General features: G+C 52.9%; 1 protein-coding gene across 1 annotated transcript in view; it reads right to left on the bottom strand.

The window, feature by feature from the left end:
- The window catches only part of DUSP10 (dual specificity phosphatase 10), a 49,790-nt gene extending 41,558 nt beyond the window's left edge, over window positions 1-8,232 (bottom strand). The window contains exons 1-2 of the mRNA XM_063919044.1: window positions 8,107-8,232; window positions 4,781-5,636 (exon numbers count right to left, since the gene is read on the bottom strand). Coding sequence (XP_063775114.1) covers window positions 4,781-5,588 — 808 coding nt within the window. The 5' untranslated portion in view covers window positions 5,589-5,636; window positions 8,107-8,232. The remainder of the gene's footprint in view (window positions 1-4,780; window positions 5,637-8,106) is intronic.
- Between the last annotated feature and the right edge of the window lie 8,093 nt (window positions 8,233-16,325).

The following is a 16,325-nucleotide window of genomic DNA, read 5'->3' as shown; positions in this document are numbered from 1 at the left end:
CAAAGCTGCTAAAAGCAGCTAGTGAGCGAACAACTCGGAATGACCACCATTATACTTACACAAACGCACACACAAAAATGTAATGACCAACAGCGTGATTTAGACAGGGGCATATGAACACCTGAGGGGGTTCACGTGCAGCAAGCCCCCTTCTCATTACCTCGTGCCAGCGAACAGGTGCTCCCCTCATGCGGGGTGCTATTTTCCCACTGGCAGATGCACACAAGAAAGCAAAGGTTCTAACACAGTCCCAGAGTCTTTGCTTTCAGTACATGACTCAATCTTCACAAAGAGGTCACTGGGAATATGGCACCACGAGCATGACTGACTAGTAGTGTTCACGCTAGGCTGTTTTAGCAGAGCGCCGCGCCCTGGCCGATTTTTTAAGGGCAAAACCCGCCCTGCCCTTTCTGCGGCGCCCTGCTAAAACAGCCGCCCGCTTTCTGCCCTTCCAGCGTGTAAAGATGCCGTGCGCATGCGCGCGGCATCCATTCACGCTGAGAGAGCGCTTGGGGGAAGCCCAGCACCTACGTAGGTGCTGGCCACGCCCCCAGAGGTGATGCCGCCGGCCACCCACGCCCCCTTTTTTTTACGTCTGTGGGCTGAACCGCCCACTTTTATTACACGTGATGACCCCGCCCCTATTTTGGATGGCCACGACCCCTTTTCGGCGCGCGCGCACACGCTTGTGCCCCTCTAGGTCCGGCGCCCTGCCCTGCCCGGATTCTAGAGTGAACACTAGATAAGTATATTCTGGGTGAAGGGTACCCCTGAACCCACAAACCCATTACACCAGACACCCTAGACACATCAGAAATACACCTACGGATTTAGGGGTCTGTTTAGTATTGATGGCTAGTAGTGGCGGTAATTATAATAAAGTGTCGCTGCTTATTGCAATGATACATAATCAGGAACCGCTGCTATTACCATACCAGCGCTACAGTTCAAGTCCCAGGGAAAAGCCAAGCCTTCGGCCCTTGTATAAGGGAGAAAGACTGTTATCGTCTTCATTACGTTATGCGCAGGTAAGGACCTACCTGACGAGGGATCCAATGATACCTCTCCGGCGGCACAGGACCCCATATTCAAGTTACGGTAACACCATACCGATGAATCGTCGTCCCCATCGATGTGAAACTTTGGAAAGTAGGTTAAGACGTGAATCCCTTTATATACTGTGCGAAAAAAATGCAGCGGTAGCTGTTCCCGGGAGAAAACCCCAATACGATCTGGATTTCTGATTTATCAATGTATAGTGGGATTTTTAAAAAATATTACGTAGGGGGACATTTACTAAGCAGTGATAAGAGCGGAGAAGTGAGCCAGTGGACCAATCAGCACTGAAGTAACATCTATAATTTGCATACTATAAAATGATACAGAGCTGCTGATTGGTTGATGGGGATACTTCTCCACTCTTATCACTGCTTAGTAAATGTCCCCCATAATCTTGTAAAAGAAAAAAATATGCGCTAGGTATGACTGCCACAGAAACAATGACGTTGAAATTATAAGATAAAAAAGAAGTTTGAGAAGCAATGATGACTTAGAAATGAGGTATCACGCAGAAATGTAGCTTGGGATTGGTGCAGAAAGTCCCTACAGTATACATACTATTTCATACAGTGATATAATCACTTTATGGGATTGGGGGGGGGTGTTTTATCTTGGGACTTTTTTATGTTATCTTACACAATGACACAATACAGCTGCCAAGTGAGACCTAGAGAGAAGCCCGCAGGAATTACTGGCAACAGTCACGGTTACAGGCAAAGGCTTCTGGGAGCTTATCAAAGCAGAATAGATTCGAGATGAAGTAATCCTAATATAGGGGAGGGGAGGGGGGTATTATTTAAACTGGGGGCCTTCTGCCGTGGCCGGTCGATCAGATGACTACAACGCCGTGACATATACATCTTTACATTTCGGGAGCACATCCAAATTTCAGGGAGGCCGCCAGCACCCCCCTGGGGACCAGACTCTTTTTCATGTGAGGGGGAGGGTGTTGGGCTGTGATGATGCAATAATCATTATATATTGTATACATGTTGTACAGGCATACTCTGCGAGACTTGGTGAATAATCCGCTCCTCAACGCTAAGGGGCCCATTTATATCCCGCAAATATTCCTTGCTATATAGGCTCCTATGTTTTTCCTTTCATCAAAAAGAGTGATTGTACCCTTCCTTGCTATTCTATAGAAACACAGAAAGTGGCGGCAGATAAGAAGCAGACTTTTTGGCAGGTACAGTCCCTTTTTTCTATGGTCTGTACCGATTTCTGACTCTCCAAACTTCCATTGAAAGTATAGGAAAGGGGGGTATTTGACCACGCCCCTTTAACCGTGGCCACGCCCCCTGTCCTAATTTGTACAAATTTTTATGTGAAAAATGTTGGAGGATATGAAGAAGCACTTGGCCCATCTAGTCTGCCCTAAACGCATGCACACATTTACATACTATGGGCGAGATTCAAATGCTCCGTCCCCCCCTCCCGCCCCCATCGAGCCCGTCGGCAGTATTCAAATGTTGCTGATGGGCGCGATATCAGCATTTCAGCTTGCCGCTTTACGCGGGGTCAATAGAATATCGCCCCACGATCTCTATAGACAGGAGATCGGGGGCAATAAAACATTAGAATCCGGCCCTATGAGTCAATTAGCCTACCAGTATATTATATACCAGTAGGAGGAGGCTACTTGGGTCAACTATCACGCTATTCTGACTGTCCTACCACATCCGGACCAAACACTGGACTTTTCCATCTGCAGTTCAATTGAGACAACTATTCCATGACTAAGGAGCACCATCTACCCTATCTTCACAAAGAGGACACCGTGTTAAATGAGGATCCCAAATCTGGCTGAGTTTGGACAAAAACATCAGAGACATTCTCAAAGGGACTACACCTCTAGCGGTTTCCGGGTAAAGTGCATTGGTGTGACTGCGCTGTCAGTCTGTCTCCATCTGCTATAATTTCCAGGTTCTTTAATCAGGAACGGATGTTAATGTGTTAGGCAGTCTTTATTATTATCAGACCCATATGCATTGTTTTTAATTGTTTGGAATTGTTTGTGGATTCTGTATCCATTTTAAAAGGCCGATATATTTTTATCTTTTATTAAATTGTAAAATTAATTCATCACTCAATCCTTCTTATTTTCAATTGTTTTTGTTACTGCAATTAGCGCTGCTATTTTTTCTTGTGTTTCTTTGAGTATATGATTGGGGTGTAACTACCCCCAAATGTTATAGCAGCAGCATTAGAAACACAGCACCTGAAAGCGCCCGATCCTCCATTCATTTGGTAAAACATCTTCTTGTTTTAGGTAAACAGTAAGTCAAACATTTGGACAGGAGTCATTCTGTGTGGAGAATATTATTATTTGTCTACATATTTCAATACACTGATATAAACAGGAGCTGCCACATTAGCTACTTTGCAAAGGTCAAATTATCACAGACAACAACAACAACAGCGCCTCCAGTGGCCAAATTCGCCATGAACAAAATACCCATGTGTCAGGAAATAATGTGTCGTATTGATTACATAGCGAAAAGGGCAAAAGAGTGCAATAACCCATATCAACCAATCAGACGTCAGCTTTTAGCTTTCTAGTCTGGTTAGCCTAATCAGAGCTAACATCTAATTGGCTGCTGTACATTTATTTTGGCACCTTTCCATTAAATATGTCCAAACACCATATAAGCCAACACACCTGAGATTTAGCCAGCAGTAACACATTATGTGAAACAACATATAACAGCGGTTACAACTTACAGAGTGCTGTAACCTGTAGCTTTTATCAACGATTCCCATTGGTCGGTCTACTCTAGACAGAGTAAGGTAGACCAGTAAAATGGATTCTGATTGGTGGATATGATGTCCCGCTCTATACATGATTACAGTTATTATTAGAATGAGTTATCCAATTGAATTTTAACATGAGTGTCTATAACATTCCAGGAGGATATACACTGATTCAATAAACTCTATTTTCATCCAATACTTTCCACTTTCTAGAAATATCCGGTGAATGATGTCCTATATATGCTATGTTATATATACATGTTATGGGGCTGATTGGGAGCAAAGCACGGAACTTTGCACTTGGAGCAAAGCCTGTTGCAATGCAAGGGGTGCAACCATTTATTCATTGCTTTCTGCATGCAGGTTTAATACTGGCTGCTTTTGCACACATACATTAAACACACACTGGGGGTCATTCCGAGTTGTTCGCTCGTTGCCGATTTTCGCTAAGCTGCGATTTCTGCTAATTGCGCATGCGCACGGTACACACAGCGCATGCGCTTAGTTATTTAACATAGAACTTAGATTTTCACAAGCTCGAGCGAAGTTTTTTCAACGCTCCAGTGATCGTAGTGTGATTGACAGGAAGTGGGTGTTTCTGGGCGGCAACTCAGCGTTTTCACGGCGTTTGCAAAAAAACGCATGCGTGCCAAGGAAAAACGCGGGAGTGGCTGGAGAAACGGGGGAGTGGCTGGCCGACTGCAGGGCGTGTTTGTGACGTCAAACCAGGAACTAAACGGACTGAGCTGATCGCAATCTGTGAGTAGGTCCGGAGCTACTCAGAAACTGCAAAGAAATATGTAATAGCAAATTTGCTAATCTTTCGTTCGCTATTCTGCTAAGCTAAGATACACTCCCAGAGGGCGGCGGCCTAGCGTGTGCAATGCTGCTAAAATCTGCTAACGAGCGAACAACTCGGAATGAGGGCTACTGTACGGTAGTTAACTAACAATTCCCCATACATTACCTTTCAGCACCAAAGGCTCCTTCCCTTCCCTTCTCAGTGACTCCAAAACCGTATGGAGCGGCTGGGAGGGTATCACCCGGCTTGGTTCATTGGTATTGTCATCGTAAACGATTATCTCTTTGGAAAAGATCCTCTTGAAGGAGTCTTTGCCTTCCCTGCATGATATTAAATCCAGCACCGTTATTTTTCCCTGCTGTAGCCTCCTCCTGCTGATCTTATCAGAGCAATTAATATGCACCGCCCCCTGTATATGGCTTTTGTTGTACTCCATGAAGGGCCTGCAGTCAATTATCACCGGGCCTTGGTTCGGGAGGTGGGTCTTGCTGCATTTTGCGATCTTCTTGGCCAAATCATTAGGATAGATGATCTTTATGTTGGCAAACTGTTTGGTGGTGCTGGACACCGGGCTGCCAACTCCACCAGACGGACTCAACGTGCCACTGTTCTCATTGTTGTTGACCATTTGGTTGGGCGGGCAAGAGGTGGAGGGTCCGGCAACACTGCTGGTTATGGTGGTGCTGCTGCTGATGGCCTGGAACTGACTGTCCTTCTCATAAGCGGCCACACTGCAACAACTTCCGCTACTACATCCGCAACCCAGAGAGCGAGCAGAGCTGTTGGAAGAGGGCATATACGTCAGATGAGTCGTGGTGAGCGACACTACACTTGTGCTGTGGAGAGACTTACAACTGCCACTCGCTGAGGCGGAATCGAGGTGGCAAGAGTCTATGCAGAGTTTAAGCTCCTGAGGTCTGACGGGTCGAGGTAGTGCCACAATAACCGTGTCGTCTAGAGGAGACGGAGGCATGAGGAATCTCCCGGCACTGCCAATCCAAGTTCAATTGCTGTTCATGAGCTGCAGAGCAAAAGGAACACATCAGACAGAGAGAACTCCCCAATCGCTCCACATAGCACTGGAATAAACAGGTCTCTGCAAAGCGTGTGCTGCTCATCCCATGCCAAACAAATAATGTAGCAGAATATTATTACATGGTAAAAGTTCTGTTATAGCGAGAGATGGGTTTATCGGCGGCTAGTGGCACTTATACAAGTATGGGGAGTCTGTCGATAAGAAATGACATGAGGAGTTTTATGGTGAGGATACAAAGCTGCTAAAAATATCTTTAGAGGACGTGCGCTACAGCCCAGCGAGCAGAGCTGGTATAAAGCTACCCCTCGCAATCCTCACCCCCTCGCCAGCTACATACATGCATAGGGACGCTTAGATGTCAGCCAGTATTGAGCTATGTGTCTAGGACAGGGCTGCACTCTGCAGGCTGCAACACCCTCCAGGGGGAGACTGTTCCCAGTAACCCTAATGCACTAAGGAGGAGGAGAGACCTTCTATAGAACAGATGGGTAATACGAAGAACAACCTGATGGAGGAAAGTCATGGCAGGGAAAGGGGGGTATTTACTAAAAGTTGGGGTTCAAAGACACCCAACAGGCATCAGTCTCACCCTGAAGTCCCGTTGGCCCAGTGCCATCACCATGTATAATGTATATATCCCTTATGGCACGGTGACACTATGAATACTGCATGTATGACACATTACAGTGTTGTTATTATTACCATGCACATGTTATATCTCCCTTATGGCATGGTGACACTATGCATGTATGACACATTACAGTGTTGTTGTTATTATTACCATGCACATGTTATATCTCCCTTATGGCATGGTGACACTATGCATGTATGACACATTACAGTGTTATTATTACCATGCACATGTTATATCTCCCTTATGGCATGGTGACACTACACATGTATGACACATTACAGTGTTATTATTACCATGCACATGTTATATCTCCCGTATGGCATGGTGACACTATGCATATATGACACATTACACTATGCATGTATGACACATGACAGTGTTATTATTACCATGCACATGTTATATCTCCCTTATGGCATGGTGACACTACACATGTATGACACATTACAGTGTTATTATTACCATGCACATGTTATATCTCCCTTATGGCATGGTGACACTATGCATATATGACACATTACACTATGCATGTATGACACATGACCGTGTTATTATTACCATGCACATGTTATATCTCCCTTATGGCATGGTGACACTATGCATGTATGACACATTACAGTGTTATTAATTATTACCATGCACATGTTATATCTCCCTTATGGCATGGTGACACTATACATGCATGACATATTACACTATGCATGTATGACACATTACAGTGTTATTATTACCATGCACATGTTATATCTCCCGTATGGCATGGTGACACTATGCATATATGACACATTAAACTATGCATGTATGACACATTACAGTGTTGTGTTATATATTACCATGCACATGTTATATCTCCCTTATGGCATGGTGACACTATGCATGTATGACATATTACACTATGCATGTATGACACATGACAGTGATCATGCACATGTTATATCTCCCTTATGGCATGGTGACACTATGCATGTATGACACATGACAGTGATATTATTACCATGCACATGTTATATCTCCCGTATGGCATGGTGACACTATGCATGTATGACACATTACAGTGATATTATTACCATGCACATGTTATATCTCCCTTATGGCATGGTGACACTATGCATGTATGACACATGGCAGTGATATTATTACCATGCACATGTTATATCTCCCTTATGGCATGGTGACACTATGCATGTATGACACATGACAGTGATATTATTACCATGCACATGTTATATCTCCCTTATGGCATGGTGACACTATGCATGTATGACACATGACAGTGATATTATTACCATGCACATGTTATATCTCCCTTATGGCATGGTGACACTACACATGTATGACACATGACAGTGATATTATTACCATGCACATGAAATTCATGTTACCCCAGAGCCAGCAGATAAGTTCTCAGTGATCACTGTCAAAAGTGAGCCTGAAAACATCCGCATCCAATGCAGCAGCAGCATCTGTGCTCCCGGTGGTAACAATGCAGCTGCTATATATCTTTGTAACTAAAATAAATAAATAATAAATAATAATGATACATGGAGCCAGGGGTGCAGCTCTGCCCCCACCCCATGCCCCAGTCTCTGCACGCTAAGGAGGCTGCCAGGTGAGAGAGGGCAGGGTGCAGAGTGATCCACTCATACTGCAGCACTTTCACAGACAGCAGCAGCATGCTCACCCCACACCACCAGCAGCAGCAGCACACCCCCTGACTGGGGCACCCAGGGAGACAGGGTAACATGCAGCAGAGGTGAAATGCCCAGTGGTGCTGATCATCAGGTGCCCTGAGCAGGTACCCACCCCCCTGCAGACACTTACTGTGCTGAGCTGTGTCCTCCCCACACAGCTCCCGGCTCTCCTGCAGCTACTGATTCATCAGCCCAGCTCCCATTCACCTGGCCCCATTCATCCGCAGCACTGTTACTTTCTTTCTGCACAGAGTCATGAAAGATTCCAAATGGGCGTGTCTCAAAGTGATTGACAAAAAGACCAGAGCGGAGGGGGGCGTGGTGTGGCAGACTGCCAGTGCAGCTGGATAGGTTGGGACTCCGAGGGGCGTGGCTATCTTTATGCTAACTTCACAGTACAGTGTGACTGAAACACGGCTACTGATGTCATTGGCAGCCAATCAGAGGACGGCATTGTGTCCCAGACTCCCAGGCTCAGTCAGTCAGTGTCTGTAGAGTCCCTCAGGCGCTGCTGTACAGCTATGTACTATGCAGGGTGCTGGGGTCACTGAGGATGTGGTCCCGGGCTCAGTCCCTCAGGCGCTGCACTATGTACTATGCGGGGTGCTGGGGTCACTGAGGATGTGGTCCCGGGCTCAGTCCCTCAGGCTCTGCACTATGTACTATGCAGGGTGCTGGGGTCACTGAGGATGTGGTCCCGGGCTCAGTCCCTCAGGCTCTGCACTATGTACTATGCGGGGTGCTGGGGTCACTGAGGATATGGTCCCGGGCTCAGTCTCTCAGGCTCTGCACTATGTACTATGCGGGGTGCTGGGGTCACTGAGGATGTGGTCCCGGGCTCAGTCCCTCAGGCTCTGCACTATGTACTATGCGGGGTGCTGGGGTCACTGAGGATGCGGTCCCGGGCTCAGTCCCTCAGGCTCTGCACTATGTACTATGCAGGGTGCTGGGGTCACTGAGGATGCGGTCCCGGGCACAGTCCCTCAGGCGCTGCACTATGTACTATGCAGGGTGCTGGGGTCACTGAGGATGTGGTCCCGGGCTCAGTCCCTCAGGCTCTGCACTATGTACTATGCAGGGTGCTGGGGTCACTGAGGATGTGGTCCCGGGCTCTGTCCCTCAGGCGCTGCACTATGTACTATGCAGGGTTCTGGGGTCACTGAGGATGTGGTCCCGGGCTCAGTCCCTCAGGCTCTGCACTATGTACTATGCAGGGTGCTGGGGTCACTGAGGATGTGGTCCCGGGCTCAGTCCCTCAGGCTCTGCACTATGTACTATGCAGGGTGCTGGGGTCACTGAGGATGTGGTCCCGGGCTCAGTCCCTCAGGCTCTGCACTATGTACTATGCAGGGTGCTGGGGTCACTGAGGATGTGGTCCCGGGCTCAGTCCCTCAGGCTCTGCACTATGTACTATGCGGGGTGCTGGGGTCACTGAGGATGTGGTCCCGGGCTCAGTCCCTCAGGCTCTGCACTATGTACTATGCAGGGTGCTGGGGTCACTGAGGATGTGGTCCCGGGCTCAGTCCCTCAGGCTCTGCACTATGTACTATGCAGGGTGCTGGGGTCACTGAGGATGTGGTCCCGGGCTCAGTCCCTCAGGCTCTGCACTATGTACTATGCAGGGTGCTGGGGTCACTGAGGATGTGGTCCCGGGCTCAGTCCCTCAGGCTCTGCACTATGTACTATGCAGGGTGCTGGGGTCACTGAGGATGTGGTCCCGGGCTCAGTCCCTCAGGCTCTGCACTATGTACTATGCAGGGTGCTGGGGTCACTGAGGATGTGGTCCCGGGCTCAGTCCCTCAGGCTCTGCACTATGTACTATGCAGGGTGCTGGGGTCACTGAGGATGTGGTCCCGGGCTCAGTCCCTCAGGCTCTGCACTATGTACTATGCAGGGTGCTGGGGTCACTGAGGATGTGGTCCCGGGCTCAGTCCCTCAGGCTCTGCACTATGTACTATGCAGGGTGCTGGGGTCACTGAGGATGTGGTCCCGGGCTCAGTCCCTCAGGCTCTGCACTATGTACTATGCAGGGTGCTGGGGTCACTGAGGATGTGGTCCCGGGCTCAGTCCCTCAGGCTCTGCACTATGTACTATGCAGGGTGCTGGGGTCACTGAGGATATGGTCCCGGGCTCAGTCCCTCAGGCGCTGCACTATGTACTATGCGGGGTGCTGGGGTCACTGAGGATGCGGTCCCGGGCTCAGTCCCTCAGGCTCTGCACTATGTACTATGCAGGGTGCTGGGGTCACTGAGGATATGGTCCCGGGCTCAGTCCCTCAGGCGCTGCACTATGTACTATGCGGGGTGCTGGGGTCACTGAGGATGTGGTCCCGGGCTCAGTCCCTCAGGCTCTGCACTATGTACTATGCGGGGTGCTGGGGTCACTGAGGATGCGGTCCCGGGCTCAGTCCCTCAGGCTCTGCACTATGTACTATGCGGGGTGCTGGGGTCACTGAGGATGCGGTCCCGGGCTCAGTCCCTCAGGCTCTGCACTATGTACTATGCGGGGTGCTGGGGTCACTGAGGATGTGGTCCTGGGCTCAGTCCCTCAGGCTCTGCACTATGTACTATGCGGGGTGCTGGGGTCACTGAGGATGTGGTCCCGGGCTCAGTCCCTCATGCTCTGCACTATGTACTATGCAGGGTGCTGGGGTCACTGAGGATGCGGTCCCGGGCTCAGTCCCTCAGGCTCTGCACTATGTACTATGCAGGGTGCTGGGGTCACTGAGGATGCGGTCCCGGGCTCAGTCCCTCAGGCTCTGCACTATGTACTATGCGGGGTGCTGGGGTCACTGAGGATGTGGTCCCGGGCTCAGTCCCTCAGGCGCTGCACTATGTACTATGCAGGGTGCTGGGGTCACTGAGGATGCGGTCCCGGGCTCAGTCCCTCAGGCTCTGCACTATGTACTATGCAGGGTGCTGGGGTCACTGAGGATGTGGTCCCGGGCTCAGTCCCTCAGGCGCTGCACTATGTACTATGCGGGGTGCTGGGGTCACTGAGGATGCGGTCCCGGGCTCAGTCCCTCAGGCGCTGCACTATGTACTATGCAGGGTTCTGGGGTCACTGAGGATGTGGTCCCGGGCTCTGTCCCTCAGGCGCTGCACTATGTACTATGCAGGGTGCTGGGGTCACTGAGGATGTGGTCCCGGGCTCAGTCCCTCAGGCTCTGCACTATGTACTATGCGGGGTGCTGGGGTCACTGAGGATGTGGTCCCGGGCTCAGTCCCTCAGGTGCTGCACTATGTACTATGCAGGGTGCTGGGGTCACTGAGGATGTGGTCCCGGGCTCAGTCCCTCAGGCTCTGCACTATGTACTATGCAGGGTGCTGGGGTCACTGAGGATGTGGTCCCGGGCTCAGTCCCTCAGGCTCTGCACTATGTACTATGCGGGGTGCTGGGGTCACTGAGGATGTGGTCCCGGGCTCAGTCCCTCAGGCTCTGCACTATGTACTATGCAGGGTGCTGGGGTCACTGAGGATGTGGTCCCGGGCTCAGTCCCTCAGGCTCTGCACTATGTACTATGCAGGGTGCTGGGGTCACTGAGGATGTGGTCCCGGGCTCAGTCCCTCAGGCTCTGCACTATGTACTATGCAGGGTGCTGGGGTCACTGAGGATGCGGTCCCGGGCTCAGTCCCTCAGGCTCTGCACTATGTACTATGCAGGGTGCTGGGGTCACTGAGGATGCGGTCCCGGGCTCAGTCCCTCAGGCTCTGCACTATGTACTATGCAGGGTGCTGGGGTCACTGAGGATGTGGTCCCGGGCTCAGTCCCTCAGGCGCTGCACTATGTACTATGCAGGGTGCTGGGGTCACTGAGGATGTGGTCCCGGGCTCAGTCCCTCAGGCGCTGCACTATGTACTATGCGGGGTGCTGGGGTCACTGAGGATGTGGTCCCGGGCTCAGTCCCTCAGGCTCTGCACTATGTACTATGCGGGGTGCTGGGGTCACTGAGGATGCGGTCCCGGGCTCAGTCCCTCAGGCTCTGCACTATGTACTATGCAGGGTGCTGGGGTCACTGAGGATGCGGTCCCGGGCTCAGTCCCTCAGGCGCTGTACTATGTACTATGCGGGGTGCTGGGGTCACTGAGGATGTGGTCCCGGGCTCAGTCCCTCAGGCTCTGCACTATGTACTATGCAGGGTGCTGGGGTCACTGAGGATGTGGTCCCGGGCTCAGTCCCTCAGGCTCTGCACTATGTACTATGCGGGGTGCTGGGGTCACTGAGGATGTGGTCCCGGGCTCAGTCCCTCAGGCTCTGCACTATGTACTATGCGGGGTGCTGGGGTCACTGAGGATGTGGTCCCGGGCTCAGTCCCTCAGGCTCTGCACTATGTACTATGCAGGGTGCTGGGGTCACTGAGGATGTGGTCCCGGGCTCAGTCCCTCAGGCTCTGCAGTATGTACTATGCGGGGTGTTGGGGTCACTGAGGATGTGGTCCCGGGCTCAGTCCCTCAGGCTCTGCACTATGTACTATGCGGGGTGCTGGGGTCACTGAGGATGTGGTCCCGGGCTCAGTCCCTCAGGCTCTGCAGTATGTACTATGCAGGGTGCTGGGGTCACTGAGGATGTGGTCCCGGGCTCAGTCCCTCAGGCTCTGCAGTATGTACTATGCGGGGTGTTGGGGTCACTGAGGATGTGGTCCCGGGCTCAGTCCCTCAGGCTCTGCACTATGTACTATGCAGGGTGCTGGGGTCACTGAGGATGCGGTCCCGGGCTCAGTCCCTCAGGCTCTGCACTATGTACTATGCAGGGTGCTGGGGTCACTGAGGATGCGGTCCCGGGCTCAGTCCCTCAGGCTCTGCACTATGTACTATGCGGGGTGCTGGGGTCACTGAGGATGCGGTCCCGGGCTCAGTCCCTCAGGCTCTGCACTATGTACTATGCAGGGTGCTGGGGTCACTGAGGATATGGTCCCGGGCTCAGTCCCTCAGGCTCTGCACTATGTACTATGCAGGGTGCTGGGGTCACTGAGGATGCGGTCCCGGGCTCAGTCCCTCAGGCTCTGCACTATGTACTATGCAGGGTGCTGGGGTCACTGAGGATGTGGTCCCGGGCTCAGTCCCTCAGGCTCTGCACTATGTACTATGCAGGGTGCTGGGGTCACTGAGGATGCGGTCCCGGGCTCAGTCCCTCAGGCTCTGCAGTATGTACTATGCGGGGTGTTGGGGTCACTGAGGATGCGGTCCCGGGCTCAGTCCCTCAGGCTCTGCGCTATGTACTATGCGGGGTGTTGGGGTCACTGAGGATGTGGTCCCGGGCTCAGTCCCTCAGGCTCTGCACTATGTACTATGCGGGGTGCTGGGGTCACTGAGGATGTGGTCCCGGGCTCAGTCCCTCAGGCTCTGCACTATGTACTATGCAGGGTGCTGGGGTCACTGAGGATGTGGTCCCGGGCTCAGTCCCTCAGGCTCTGCACTATGTACTATGCGGGGTGCTGGGGTCACTGAGGATGTGGTCCCGGGCTCAGTCCCTCAGGCGCTGCACTATGTACTATGCAGGGTGCTGGGGTCACTGAGGATGCGGTCCCGGGCTCAGTCCCTCAGGTGCTGCACTATGTACTATGCAGGGTGCTGGGGTCACTGAGGATATGGTCCCGGGCTCAGTCTCTCAGGCTCTGCACTATGTACTATGCAGGGTGCCGGGGTCACTGAGGATGTGGTCCCGGGCTCAGTCCCTCAGGCTCTGCACTATGTACTATGCAGGGTGCTGGGGTCACTGAGGATGTGGTCCCGGGCTCAGTCCCTCAGGCTCTGCACTATGTACTATGCGGGGTGCTGGGGTCACTGAGGATGTGGTCCCGGGCTCAGTCCCTCAGGCGCTGCACTATGTACTATGCGGGGTGCTGGGGTCACTGAGGATATGGTCCCGGGCTCAGTCCCTCATGCTCTGCACTATGTACTATGCAGGGTGCTGGGGTCACTGAGGATATGGTCCCGGGCTCAGTCCCTCAGGCTCTGCACTATGTACTATGCGGGGTGCTGGGGTCACTGAGGATGTGGTCCTGGGCTCAGTCTCTCAGGCTCTGCACTATGTACTATGCGGGGTGTTGGGGTCACTGAGGATGCGGTCCCGGGCTCAGTCCCTCAGGCTCTGCACTATGTACTATGCAGGGTGCTGGGGTCACTGAGGATGTGGTCCCGGGCTCAGTCCCTCAGGCTCTGCACTATGTACTATGCGGGGTGCTGGGGTCACTGAGGATGCGGTCCCGGGCTCAGTCCCTCAGGCTCTGCACTATGTACTATGCAGGGTGCTGGGGTCACTGAGGATGCGGTCCCGGGCTCAGTCCCTCAGGCTCTGCAGTATGTACTATGCGGGGTGTTGGGGTCACTGAGGATGCGGTCCCGGGCTCAGTCCCTCAGGCTCTGCACTATGTACTATGCGGGGTGCTGGGGTCACTGAGGATATGGTCCCGGGCTCAGTCCCTCATGCTCTGCACTATGTACTATGCGGGGTGCTGGGGTCACTGAGGATATGGTCCCGGGCTCAGTCCCTCAGGCTCTGCACTATGTACTATGCGGGGTGCTGGGGTCACTGAGGATGTGGTCCCGGGCTCAGTCCCTCATGCTCTGCACTATGTACTATGCGGGGTGCTGGGGTCACTGAGGATATGGTCCCGGGCTCAGTCCCTCAGGCTCTGCACTATGTACTATGCGGGGTGCTGGGGTCACTGAGGATGCGGTCCCGGGCTCAGTCCCTCAGGCTCTGCACTATGTACTATGCGGGGTGCTGGGGTCACTGAGGATGTGGTCCCGGGCTCAGTCCCTCAGGCTCTGCACTATGTACTATGCGGGGTGCTGGGGTCACTGAGGATGTGGTCCCGGGCTCAGTCCCTCAGGCTCTGCACTATGTACTATGCAGGGTGCTGGGGTCACTGAGGATGTGGTCCCGGGCTCAGTCCCTCAGGCTCTGCACTATGTACTATGCAGGGTGCTGGGGTCACTGAGGATGCGGTCCCGGGCTCAGTCCCTCAGGCTCTGCACTATGTACTATGCGGGGTGCTGGGGTCACTGAGGATGCGGTCCCGGGCTCAGTCCCTCATGCTCTGCACTATGTACTATGCGGGGTGCTGGGGTCACTGAGGATGCGGTCCCGGGCTCAGTCCCTCATGCTCTGCACTATGTACTATGCAGGGTGCTGGGGTCACTGAGGATGTGGTCCCGGGCTCAGTCCCTCAGGCTCTGCACTATGTACTATGCAGGGTGCTGGGGTCACTGAGGATGTGGTCCCGGGCTCAGTCCCTCAGGCTCTGCACTATGTACTATGTAGGGTGCAGGGGTCACTGAGGATGTGGTCCCGGGCTCAGTCCCTCAGGCTCTGCACTATGTACTATGCGGGGTGCTGGGGTCACTGAGGATGTGGTCCCGGGCTCAGTCCCTCAGGCTCTGCACTATGTACTATGCGGGGTGTTGGGGTCACTGAGGATGCGGTCCTGGGCTCAGTCCCTCAGGCTCTGCAGTATGTACTATGCGGGGTGTTGGGGTCACTGAGGATGCGGTCCCGGGCTCAGTCCCTCAGGCTCTGCACTATGTACTATGCGGGGTGTTGGGGTCACTGAGGATGTGGTCCCGGGCTCAGTCCCTCAGGCTCTGCACTATGTACTATGCGGGGTGTTGGGGTCACTGAGGATGTGGTCCCGGGCTCAGTCCCTCAGGCTCTGCACTATGTACTATGCAGGGTGCTGGGGTCACTGAGGATGTGGTCCCGGGCTCAGTCCCTCAGGCTCTGCACTATGTACTATGCGGGGTGTTGGGGTCACTGAGGATGTGGTCCCGGGCTCAGTCCCTCAGGCTCTGCACTATGTACTATGCAGGGTGCTGGGGTCACTGAGGATGTGGTCCCGGGCTCAGTCCCTCAGGCTCTGCACTATGTACTATGTAGGGTGCAGGGGTCACTGAGGATGTGGTCCCGGGCTCAGTCCCTCAGGCTCTGCACTATGTACTATGCGGGGTGCTGGGGTCACTGAGGATGTGGTCCCGGGCTCAGTCCCTCAGGCTCTGCACTATGTACTATGCGGGGTGTTGGGGTCACTGAGGATGCGGTCCTGGGCTCAGTCCCTCAGGCTCTGCAGTATGTACTATGCGGGGTGTTGGGGTCACTGAGGATGCGGTCCCGGGCTCAGTCCCTCAGGCTCTGCACTATGTACTATGCGGGGTGTTGGGGTCACTGAGGATGTGGTCCCGGGCTCAGTCCCTCAGGCTCTGCACTATGTACTATGCGGGGTGTTGGGGTCACTGAGGATGTGGTCCCGGGCTCAGTCCCTCAGGCTCTGCACTATGTACTATGCAGGGTGCTGGGGTCACTGAGGATGTGGTCCCGGGCTCAGTCCCTCAGGCTCTGCACTATGTACTA

This window comes from Pseudophryne corroboree, chromosome 4 (assembly GCF_028390025.1).
Source record: "Pseudophryne corroboree isolate aPseCor3 chromosome 4, aPseCor3.hap2, whole genome shotgun sequence".
Lineage (NCBI taxonomy): Eukaryota > Metazoa > Chordata > Amphibia > Anura > Myobatrachidae > Pseudophryne > Pseudophryne corroboree.
The sequence above is the reverse complement of the archived record's forward strand: the minus strand, read 5'-3'. Positions and strand labels throughout refer to the sequence as shown.